This window comes from Natrix helvetica (assembly GCF_964273705.1).
Source record: "Natrix helvetica genome assembly, chromosome: 9".
Taxonomy (NCBI): Eukaryota; Metazoa; Chordata; class Lepidosauria; order Squamata; family Natricidae; genus Natrix; species Natrix helvetica.
Window position 1 is genome coordinate 24,401,141 of NC_138560.1, and position 11,969 is coordinate 24,413,109.

Genomic DNA, 11,969 nt, shown 5'->3' on the forward strand with positions numbered 1-11,969 from the left:
CACCCACTTCCGGTGCTGTTCGGAGTGCCTCCATTGGCGGGGCGAATAGAGTTTCCTATCAAGAATGTGTCATTTTATAGAAGACGAAGAGGAAAACTGACCCCTGCATAACACTTCGCTCTACTTCAACGGCTTTTTATTTCAACCAAAGGAGTCGGAATGAACCGAATCGTTTGAGATCGAAGAACCATTTTGCATTGGGAAGCTTCCTCTTCCCTCTCCGCAAAGAGACCCAATTCGCCTCCCACAAAAGTTTGGCAATACACGAGTGACTGAGTCTCTTGGGCCGCTACTCCCCGCCCCCCCCCCCCCCCCAGCGAGGCTTGAATCCTAGCGCAATGTAGGGTTGAGCCATAGAGGTGTATGCCTAGAGCACCACCCCTGACGGCTGTTTTGCACGAGGAAGAAGACAGGCTTTGCGGGACTCTATGGTGCCCCCGTCGCCATGGCGTCGCTGGGTGAGGGAGCCGCTTCCGGTGCCTCAGAGATGGGGGGGCAGAGGGGGAGATGTTTCTTTTAAGGGGCGAAGGGTTGATGAGGCCTTTAGGGATAATGTCGTGAATGTCCTGCTAGCTGGGGAGGATGGGAGTTGTAGCTCCAGCGCCTGCGGAGGACGCTAATTTTAATCTAATTTGTTTATTTGTCAAACATGCACCAGATAAGGGGGATAAATATAAACATGATTATGACTATATGAAATGAATACGAATACAAGGAAACAATAGGACAGGGACCTCTTAGGAATGGGGCGAGGTCCTCGGTAGACAGTTTAAGGCGGAAGCTGTGGGGGGGTTTGAGGATGTAACAACGGAGTCAGGTGGAGCATTCCAGGCATTGACCCCTCCGTGGCTGAAGTCGTATATTCTGCCATCAAGTGTGGAGCCGTTTACCTTGAGTTTGGATCTATTGTTGGCTGGTGTGTTACTGAGGTTGCGGCTGAAGTAGTCATTGACAGGCAGGATGTTGTAGCAGGCAATTTTGTGTACTTACTAAGCTAGACTGTAGGCGGTGTAGTTCCAGGTTGTCCAAGCTCAAAATGTCGAGCCTGGTGGCATAAGGGATTCTGTTGCGAGCAGAGGAATGGATGACTCTTCTCATGAAATACTTCTTGCTCAATTGTGTTAATGTCTGATATACAGTGTGGATTCCAGTCAGAGGAGCTGTATTCGAGGATTGGTCTGGCAAAGGTTTTGTATGCCCTAGTTTGCAGTACAATATTACCGGAGAAGAAGCTTCACAAGATTAGGTTAATCACTAGGCCGAAGCAACTCAGCTTCATGCCATGTGCTTCACCCCCCCCTCATCCCCCCCCCAGAAACCATTATAAATGTGTGTATTGTCCTTTTCCCCCCCAAAGGGAACTCAGAATTGCTTCCAAAGATTGGGAGGTGTGGAGGGGGGGGGCTTCTAGAAATTGGGGAGGGACACTGACCCTCCAAGTTGGCAAAATAAGAAGTACAAAGAGGGAGGGGAGGAAGTGCAGGTGAGTTGGGAGGGACTGTTTCAGCATAGGATCTGCTCAAGGAAAATGGATCTCCTGGCTTTTCTGGCCAGAGACTGAAGGTTCGACCTGAGGGCCTCTTGTGCATCCAAAGCCAAGTGTTTCTGGTACAGAGCTTTTCATCTATTGGCCTTGATTTGAATTTGATTATTGACCTGGGTGAATGGGTTAGGATTAGGGCAATTGGAAGGAGGATTAAGCAAGTGCTGCAAATCCTTTTCCATTCATATCTGTGGGTTGCGCCAGTCCGCAAAATGTAACATTGCAGCCCTGGATTTCTCCTTCAAGAATGTTTTTTTTAAATTAAAAAGTTTTTTTATTAGATACACATTAAAAACATTGGACATAGTGCAACATTTCTGGCATAAACATTTCCATATAGTTTTTGGATCTTACAACAATTGCATTTTGTATCCATGTTTGTTTTTGTACCACTTGCTCCTTGATTTTAGGTGTAAGCAAAGCTCACTAATATACAGGTAGCCCTTGACAGACAGCCATATTGGAGCCTCCCCTCTATAGTTGCACGTAGTGACAGTTATAAAAGTGGGTCAGTCATGTGACCAATATGATTTTACAACCTTTTTAAGCAGTCATTAAATGAACAAAGTCATAAAGCCTCAAGGTAGGTTTGTTGTAACTGAAGGTCATTAAATAACTGTTGGTAAGTTCAAGACTGCCTATAATAGGACTTAACGCTAAACAGGATGGAATGTACTTCATGCAGCTTAAAATCTGTAAAACATCAGTACATTTGTATTGAAAGAGAAGGATGATTATTCATTGATTACTGTCTTAGGAAGGAATACAGTTGTAATGGATGAATAACTCCTGCTGTGAGTACTTCATTAAACAATTTGTCAATGAGATGTCATCTTGCAGGTGATGTTGCCACTTTGATTTTGGTAGCAATTCTTTGGGGAACAACCAATCCATTTTTGAAAAGAGGAACTGAGGGTCTGGAGCAGGTAAAGAGAGAAAGCAGACCTCAGCAGATGCTGGCGGAAATAAAGTTCCTTTGCCTGAATTACAAGGTATTTGCCATTTTACACAGCACTCTTCACACTGATTTTTCTAATCTTAACTACTTAAGATCCGTGGCTTTCAATTTCCAGAATTCCCCAGCCAGTTGAAGTCCACGTGTCTTAAGGTTGTCACGGGAAACCCTCTTCTATAGTGCGAAACATTCCATCATGGAATTCAAAACAATCCTATGCTGAGTGTCCCACAGTTTTGAGACCAGGTTGCTCACAGAGCCCAGTCCTTGTCAGTTGGCACCCCTACCATTACCTGAAGCTCCTTTGCAACAGGAATCTGGGTTGCCTGTGCCTGGGCATCTTTACACCTGCAGATATTTCTTTTCATGCTCATTAGACCATCCCTCCTGCCTTTTTTTTAAAAAAAAGTCTTTTTATTAAAACATGGGATTGGAAGCTGATTTTTCTTTAAAAGGGAAGATAAACTAGAAATAGGAACTAACTTTCTGGGGCACTGGCAGCAAGTAAAGGGATGATTTTTGAATGGCTATGCCCTTCACGATAAACATTATCCCTTCATGCCCATGAAACAGATTCAAACTGTTCCTACTGACCCAAGAAGTAAATGATCACTGGCCAGGTTTGGGGGAAGGAAATACTATGGAAGGTACCTGGACTGCACCAGCCTGTTCACATCACAAGATAATTTTTTTCTAAATCTTAACACGATACTGTAATAAGATACTAGTATGGTATTAAATGTAATTCTATTTTTACTTGATGATATTCTTATAATAATCAGGCTTTGGTTAACTGCTTCTTTGATTACAGCATTAAGTAGCTTTCCCAATGGAGAAGTAATTCCTTGTCTAAATTTCTCTCTAATTCAGAATATTTGAAAAAAATAATGCCCCTTTTCTTCTCAGAAGACTGTTCAGAAAGCCACTAGTCAGCAATGATCTTTTAAAATTGTTTTGACCCAGGAACACAACTGGGAAAAAAAGAATATATGATGCATTACAATAACTGGAACACCAGGGATTGCATTGTTCCTGGTGATCAGAAATTGGTTTAAATTAAGTAACCCCCGAAGCTTTCTCCATCCAACTATGTTTTTTTCCCTTGCAGTACATGTTACCATTTATTGTAAACCAGTGTGGCTCATTCATCTACTATCTCGCATTAGCATCCACAGGTTGGTCCTTAATTAATTATTGCCAGTGTCAAGATTTATTTGGGGGGGGGGGAACGCTGATCATTGTGGGGGATTACTCAGATACCTACTGCAGAAAGGCATACTTTTAAAAATCTAATTTCTGTGACTGTATCACCAAAATGGGAATAACTCAGTTCTTAATAGATTTCTGAGCAGGATTACCTAAAAAAAAAACCACTGAGAATTCTAATGCACATTCAAAAGGAGCAGATTTTAATCACATGATCAAACATTATCTAAATTTCTTTGAGCCCCACTGTGGACAACTTTGTTGTTCTCAAGATATGTTCATTGCAGTTCTTGAATTCCGATCCCATATGATTGAAAGAGATCAGTTAAAGAATAGATAGATAAGTGAAGCTTGCTGGATTGATGCTGCAGAATCAAAGTATTGGAAGTAACTGCCACCTTGTCAATACTGTCCTATGTGAAAATCCCTAAATGTGGAGATCTTACTAACACGCTTTTAGGAAGAAGGATTGCCTACCAGAGTTACCCCCCAGCATTCACCAGCCAAACAGAACCTTCAGATAAAGTTTCCATTTGATTAGGGTTATCTCCTCTTCAGTGGTTTTTATTTCTTTTGATCCGATGATTCTGTACTAAATGTTCCACTTCCCATTTCAGATCTAACCTTGGCTGTGCCTCTTTGCAATTCCTTGGCCCTGGTCTTCACGGTGGCAACAGGGAAAGTTCTTGGAGAAAACATAGGTGGTCCAAGTAGGTGTCTAATGACTTGATCAGATGCAAATTCATTCCTCCTCGTTGCTTTGTATTTACTCAAAATAAGCAGGGTTGAAATTGAAAATTCCCTGTTCCTCTCTCCCAAGAACAAAGTTTGCAGGTTTGGTTGATTTCCTGCTTTTTCTCTTTGATAGGGGCCGTTCTGGGAATGGTCTTGGTAGTCTTGGGCGTTGCCATCTGCATAGCTGCGTCTGGGCACAGAAATCCATGAGAGATCTCCAAAGAAGAGTGGAAATTCTGTGGAAGACCATTCTGAATCTGTGCAACTGCTGATGCCACCCTCAAAAGTTGCAGCCTGGGGTAAACAATCCCTGACTCCATGTTAGAGAGAGCATGATTCTTCATATCCTGGCAATCGCTCCTTCATGCACTTGGATTCCAAAGGGCCCTGGGTCCCTACAGCTTGTCTTGATGTTCCTGCTAGCCAGAAACTTTGGGGACCCCCAAAATTGCTTTAATGGAAGCAGCAAGATCAGGAGCCTCTAAGGGAAGGCAGAAAGATCTCAAAACTGAGCACTTACTGCCCAGACTCCCTTTCTGATGCCTACGCGGAACTTTGTGCCCAGAGAAATATCTCTGAACTGTGAAGTCTTTTGACTGGATTGAACTGTCTATAACCAGAGAGCAGACCCCACTCCCCTCTAGCACTGATGATGTTACCTAGTTGAGTAATGAAACATCTGTAAGAAAATAACCAAGCTCAGGGAGTACCAAAGACTCCACAGATTGTGCTTCATTTAACATGTTTTGATTTTACATAAATGCAAATTCATTCACTGCAGTAAACTAAAATGAATCAGTTGTTGTATACACCGATTATCGTTTCTTTTCTCCAGAGCTTTGATTAAAGTATTTTTAATACAAGTCCCCCCCGCCTTTTATGTATATATTGTTATTATATAGTTTTCTTCATTTTACATCACAGTTTCAGCTTTGCAACAGCAATATACTGGTTATATCCACAATTTTTTACAATATACATATTATTATGCCACCTAATTGCAACCATTTAGGTCTTGTTTATACAGTATCGTATTCATAACTATTGTTTCCATATTTCTAACATAAGTCTCTATATATTTATCATTCTAAACATTTTATTTTACATTCTTATAACATCTTACCATAATATTGCTTATGGTCAATTTACTCCAATGTATGAAGTAAAATAAAAAAGTGAGAGTATAGACAAAATTGTATGATTTTGTATGATACTTTACAGGTAGTCTTCCACTTAGGATTGGTCACTTAGTCACTGTTAGTAGTCATAGAATAACAGAGTTGGAAGCTACTTGTTGGAAGAAGACCTCAAAGCTGGAAGTCTTCGAGTCCAACCCCCCCCCCCCTGCTCAGGAAGGAAACCCCATACCATTTCAGACAAATAGTTGCCAATCTCTTCATAAAAACTGTCAATGTTGGAGCATCCACAACTTCTGGAGACAAGTCGTTCCACTAATTAATTGTTCTCACTGTCAGGAAATTTCTCCTTCATTCTAGGATGCTTCTCTCCTTGATATAGTTTCCATCCATTGCTTCTTTCCTGAGTTCAGATGCTTTGGGGAATAGGTTGACTCCTTCTTTAGGGCAACTCCTTAAATATTGGAACCCCTAGTCCTTCCTTTTCTTATATATATTTAGGCTCCAGTCCCCTAATCATCTTCCGTTACTGACAGACCATCCTAGAGCTATTTATTTTCCAATTGCAAAGTTTTGACAGTTCATGCAATTGTATTGTGGGCACTTGGCAACCAGCGTGCATTTATGGATGTTTTCAGTGTCTCCCGTAGTCACCCACAACATCTACCATGACTTCAATTGTGGTCATAAGCCGAGAATTGCCCATATTGAAATTGGCTATTAGAACAAATCTGGTGATACTCTACCTGCCTGACACTTTCACATCTCCAAGGAGAAGCTGATAACAGTGGCCCCTCTGCCAGGGATTTCTGCAACCATTCGGTTGATTCTTGAAAAGTTCCACCATTTTCTAAAGCCATACTAAAGACTTTGTTGCCTGCACAACTAGCGCCTTGAAGTCAGGGCCAAACCTATGGCACATGGAAAGATGTTGAGAAGGATGCGACACAAAGGTTCCTTCTACAAGGTGTGTCTAACCGTTTTGTAAGAATTTGTAACAGGCGCTTTGTCCTGTGCCCCAAGTGAGAAGACCATGCTCACTTAAAATGCTATTGTCCCCTAAAAGATTCCCTGAAAGCAGAAGAGAAGGCTGGCCAGGATAAGACGTGTCCTCAATAGAACAAAAGTGGAGAAAGGAAAGTCAGGAAAAGATGCAGAAAGGAGTCATTTCTTTACAGATAAGCATGGTTTGGTTCTGGGGTGAGAGCAACCTAAGGACTCATTTCTTCCCATTTTGGCACGTGATTCTTCCATGCCTACAGAAGGTGGGGTGAGAGAGGAATGAAGAAGAAAGTACATTCTTTAACTGAAACTCATTCCAAAAGTTGCAGTCACTCAGCAATCCAAGGGCCAAAGACAGCAAAACTGATTTTCACAAAGCTAATCAGTTCAATTGAAAATCATCTTTTCAGAAAACCAGAAGACGAAAGCCAGCCTCGGCACGTGGCTGTGGAGAGCAATTTTCCAAAACGCTGTTTGCAAACAGCCCCCTTTGCTGGCCTTTCTACACCCGGAAAGGCCAATTGACAGGTATTATTTTGTAAGATAACATGCCAAGCTACATGAAGCTTTTCAAGGTTAATGGGACGTTATCCCTAGTAAAGCAAACTATTTTGGGGGGGTGGGGGGGGTGAAGGGTTTGCTCTTAAATCCCAGAAGTGAAGGGCTGGGAAAAGTCGCCTGACAAAGGTTGCAGCAAAGCGGCCCCCTTAAGTCTCAGCGCCTGGGAAGAGAGTGGGAGGTGAGGCCGGGGGTGGGGTGTCTTCCTGGGGAACCCCTTTCCTATTACCTGAGGCGGAGGGCCAGGATCCAAAACCTTTTCGCCCTCCGCTGCCGCCTTTTGCCAATGAGGACCAGTGTGTCTGATGGATGGATGACCAATGCTCTCATCAATGTTATAAATCAAAGGGGGGATCATTTATGCGTCCCTCACATCCCTCACCACTGTCAAACTATTCACTAAGGCTGCACTACTATTAGTATTAGTCTTCTCATCATTCCTATCACCCATCTCCTCCCACTTATGACTGCAGGACTGTAACTTTGTTGCTTGTATCCTTTTTGATTCTTGATTGTTGACTGCTTATTTGTACCCTATGACTGTTATTGAGTGTTGTACCTTATGATTCTTGATGAATGTATCTTGTCCTTTTATGTACACTGAGAGCATCTGCACCAAAGACAAATTCCTTGTGTGTCCAATCACGCTTGGCCAATAAAGAATTCTATCCTATCCTATCCTAGGCTCCCCAACTCCTGTGCATCGTGTCTTTTTCTTTTTTGAATTAAACACACCCATCTTTTTATTTAATAATAATTTTATTATAATTTTTAAAATTGCTGCCCATCTTTTCCTTCCACTGGTTGCAAAGCAGCTGCTGCACCTTAGAGTAGAGCTGAGGGGAGGCAGGTGATGCGTTCTCCCATGATGCAGACAGAACGCAAAAGATGCCTCACTTCTCCAGCACTTGTGTGCCCAGGCCAGCCCAAGTCGTCTCCCGTGGGTGGGCAGGCCAGGCAACCGCTCCTGGGCCGCGTGGTACTCCTTGCAGGCACTTCCGCGAGCTGGGCATCCCTTCTCACACACTTTCTGGGCCCACCTAAAAAGACCTCTGCGCCAGGCGAATGATGGCGCCTGCAGGACGGGCGAGGTGCAAAATGCAAAAAATGGCTAGATGAAGTCATTTAGTAAAATTTGAGAGAAATAACATTTTTGCAATTCTTTATCGGCAAATGAACATCAGCTGTTATTTCTGAAGAATAAGCTGTGGTTCTACGCACTGGAGTGAAGACAGTGTACAATAAAAAAGACCAAATTATTATTTTTAATTATTGTTTATTATTAAATTTATTTGCCAACCATCTCACAGTTGGAAGTGACTCTTGAGCAGCAATAAAATGAGCAAATGAGGTCTGTTCATTTGTAGGTATAACATTTTAAAAGTCACGCCTTCAACTGATTCCATAAACAACCATTTATCTCTCTGTTGATGGTTGACCTTCTTCCGGACCACGAGGTGCCTTCAAAACTGCATTCTCAAAAGAGTCCAAGTAGGTTTAGGAAACGCTCCATTTCCAAACCTGATCCAGGATGATCTTCCTCCCCAAAGGGTGACTTCCTGGCAGTGATCACCATTTCTTTTGTGGCCTACCTGAGCTGCAATCCCCCAGAACTGGTAGTGGGGGGGAAAGACCCCCAGAGTTGTTTCTGGAGAAATAATTCAGGATCCGTGTGGGAAAAGGTGAGGAGACCTTATGAAGAGCCTTGCCACCAAACTGGACTTGAATTTGGACCTTCTTCCCCTCCTCCTCTCCACCCGCTGGGAACATTCCCGAGTCCAATCCTTCCCAAATTCCTTGCTCGTCTTCCTGCCTTGGACCCTCCCTTCCAGACCTTCGGAAAAGCCCTTACTCCAACCCTCTGCCTAGTAAATGTCAGCTTCAGCACCCGTTCACCCTTTATCGCAAGAAGGGACGAAGCTCACTTAAACGTCGCATTCGCAGCAGACAAGATCCCTTCAGGAGGAGAGAGAATAAAAAATAATAATATTGGATTGTGTGGAAATGAATAGGTTAACTTTGAGAATAAAGGATAAAGAGGAATCGGTGTACTTCAAGACATGGGGAAGATTTTATGATTGGTTAGAAAAAGAGTATGAATAAGAATATAGAAAAGAAAAATTAGGGAAACAGAAACCCAGATGACACACTATTAAATGAAAAAAGGGGAGAAGAGGGGGGAAAGAGAAAAATATTAATATACAAGTATATGTTTAAAGAATGTGGTATGTGTAAATAATAGATAGGAAAATATAAAGAGGAAAAGGGAATGTAAATGGTAAACATAAAGATAGAACCTGGTTTGCTGGAACATCATCCCGAAAATACACCAGAGGAAAAGGAAAATATGCAACCACAACAATAGAAAGAGGAAAGGAAGAGAGGAGAGGAGGAGAGAGAGTATGAAGGGGAAGAGGAAGAGAGGAGTAGGGGGGAGGAAGGGGGGGAAGGGAAGGGAAAGGAGAGAGGAAAGAGGAAAGTAGAGAACAAAGGAGGGAGGGAGAAAAGGAAAGAAAAGCAGAGTTGTGGTAAAATAAAATAGGTGTATGGGATGGTAAGCAAAGCAATCCCGATTATATATTTTAATTTTCATATGGAAAAATGAATGTTCAAAATTGTTAATACACAATGTGAATAATAACTATGAGAATGTATACCTGTAAATGTATGTATGAGATTAAAAACAATACACTTTTTACACACACACACACAACCAGTCTGCATTCGCCCCTTTGCTCGGAAGAGAACTCCTCCTTGGGGTGCTCAAATGGAGCGAGTGTTCTTACCTCTTCTTCCCTACACGTGTGTCTCCCTGCATGCCCAGTGTCACACCGGCACACTTTTTGCATAGTCCTTTTGACCCGGCATGGTAAAACAAAATCGGCACAAATTCCTGTAAAAGGAGCAGAAATCGGCCGAGCCCGGTAAAAGAAGAAAAAAAAGCCGCACCTCATGCACTTAGCTCTAACTAAGTTCGCCTTGCATGGAGCGATGCTTTCTTTAACTAGGGTTTACGGCAGGGGTGTCCAAACTTGGGAACTTTAAGACTTGTGGACTCCCAGAATTCCCCAGCCAGCATGGATCCTGGGAGTTGAAATCCACAAGTCTTAAAGCTGACAAGTTTGAAGACCTCTGATAGAATTGTTACCGATTAAACCAATATTTGCTGTTTGCTGCTGATAGACTGCTAGAAATCATTTATTAGCCATTAAGCTTTGTGATTGGCTCCTGCTTATATTATTGCATACTGTCAGAAATTAGTTGTTAGTAACTAATTCTAGCTTAGTAAATTGTAACCTTAATACTGGTTGGCATAGTGCAAAGTTTGTCACCCTGTCCAGCTCTGCAGGACGCGCCGTTCCCCAAGCGCAGCCTCTCTGGATGCAGCGCCGCTTGCTTCCCTCCCTCCCGGCCCTCGGCTCCAACCACCCGCTGGAAGGAGAAACGGGCGGACTTTCTGGGGCTTTGCTCTGGGGTTGGGGACAGGGCCGCCGCCGGGGTCTCGGAAGTAGCGGTCGCAGCCTTTCCTGGGACGCCGGGCGTCCGAGGCGCAGCGGCGAGGCGTTGTGGGGAGGGGCGCGGCCCGGGGATTGAGGGGGAGGCAGGCCCCAGATCAGGCAGTCCGGAGCTTCCCGTCGTTGGGAGAGTGCGACCTGGCCCTTCGCTGCACCCGCCCGCTTAGCAAGCCCGTAAGTCTCCAGCTAGACCACCGCGTAAAAACACTTCCAGGAGCAGCCCTTGCGCGCAACGGTGTGGCTGGAGAAACTCCCACGGTTAGCCGGAGCTGCTGGAACCCCCCAAAAAGCAAAGCAAAGCGACCCAGGTTTCTTCTCCATAAGTTGCTTCAAGTTTCAAACTCTCCTCAAAAGTTGCAGTTAAAAAAGGCAATACGATTGTGCACAACTTCACTTGTGGGAGGAACCTGGATGAAGCCCATAATTCTTTGGTTTTGGAAGGGCTCTTGGGCGCGGTTGAACCGCGCATCGCTTCAGCTTTGCAAAACGCATTTTTCCCCCCTCATGTCCCTGATAGGAAAGGAGGCGAAGCGCTTGTGCGTGTCAGCATTGAGGTGCTCGTTCCCTTGCCCTGATATCTGAAACTTTTATTTCGCATTGAACGTTTTCCCTGCACTTTAAAAAGCTTCTGGGTCCAAAGAGCTTTTGCAACTGGAGCTTCAACCACGAGGGCGGCCAGCTCTGCCTTTGCATTCAAGGTTAAGAGAGCCCATTGCAAACCCCCCATTCTCCCTCTGATGCCCAGAACCAGTCCTCGACTTACGACCATAATTGAGCCCAACATTTCTGTTGTCAAGTGAGACATTTGTTAAGTGAGTTTTGCCCCATTTTACGACCTTTCTTGCCACAGTTGTTAAGTGAATCACTGAGGTTAGTTAGTAACACGGTTGTTCAGTGAATCCAGCTGCCCCATTGACTTGGCTCGTCAGAAGTTCCCCAAAAGCAATCCCATGACCTTGGGACACAGCAACGGTCGTAAGTATGAACCAGTTGCCAAGCGTCTGAATTTCGATCACATGATCACAGGGAGGCTACAAAGGTTGTAAGTGTGAGAAATGATCATAAGTCACTTTTTTCAGTGCCGCTGTAACTGTGAACCGTTACTAAATGAACCGTGGTAAGGACTACCTGTACTAAAGATGGAACCTGACCAAGGCAGAACGAAGTGGAAAGAACAAGATGAGTTTGATGCAGACCAAAACTGCTTGGCTGGATTGTTGGTTAAAGCAGAACGCATTTTCCATGCTGCGCATGCGGTCCAGGGAAATCAGCCATTCCTGAAGCCACCTCTGTTTCTCCTGGATCCACATGGCTGATGA

The 11,969-nt window shown here is 43.8% G+C and overlaps 1 protein-coding gene across 1 annotated transcript; it reads left to right on the forward strand.

Annotated features, from left to right (window-relative positions):
* Positions 1–345: 345 nt before the first annotated feature.
* Positions 346–5,305, forward strand: TMEM234 (transmembrane protein 234). The gene is made up of 5 exons (XM_081962753.1): positions 346–458; positions 2,384–2,535; positions 3,607–3,673; positions 4,322–4,414; positions 4,573–5,305. Exons 1-5 carry the CDS (start codon positions 446–448, stop codon positions 4,647–4,649), a joined length of 402 nt encoding a protein of 133 aa, XP_081818879.1. The 5' UTR covers positions 346–445; the 3' UTR covers positions 4,650–5,305.
* Positions 5,306–11,969: the final 6,664 nt, after the last annotated feature.

Excerpts from the sequence above, each read along its gene's own strand:
- TMEM234 (XM_081962753.1), top strand. Across the intron at positions 2,536-3,606 it reads TCCTTTGCCTGAATTACAAG|TACATGTTACCATTTATTGT; the intron begins GTATTTGCCATT and ends TTTCCCTTGCAG. Across the intron at positions 4,415-4,572 it reads AGAAAACATAGGTGGTCCAA|GGGCCGTTCTGGGAATGGTC; the intron begins GTAGGTGTCTAA and ends TCTCTTTGATAG.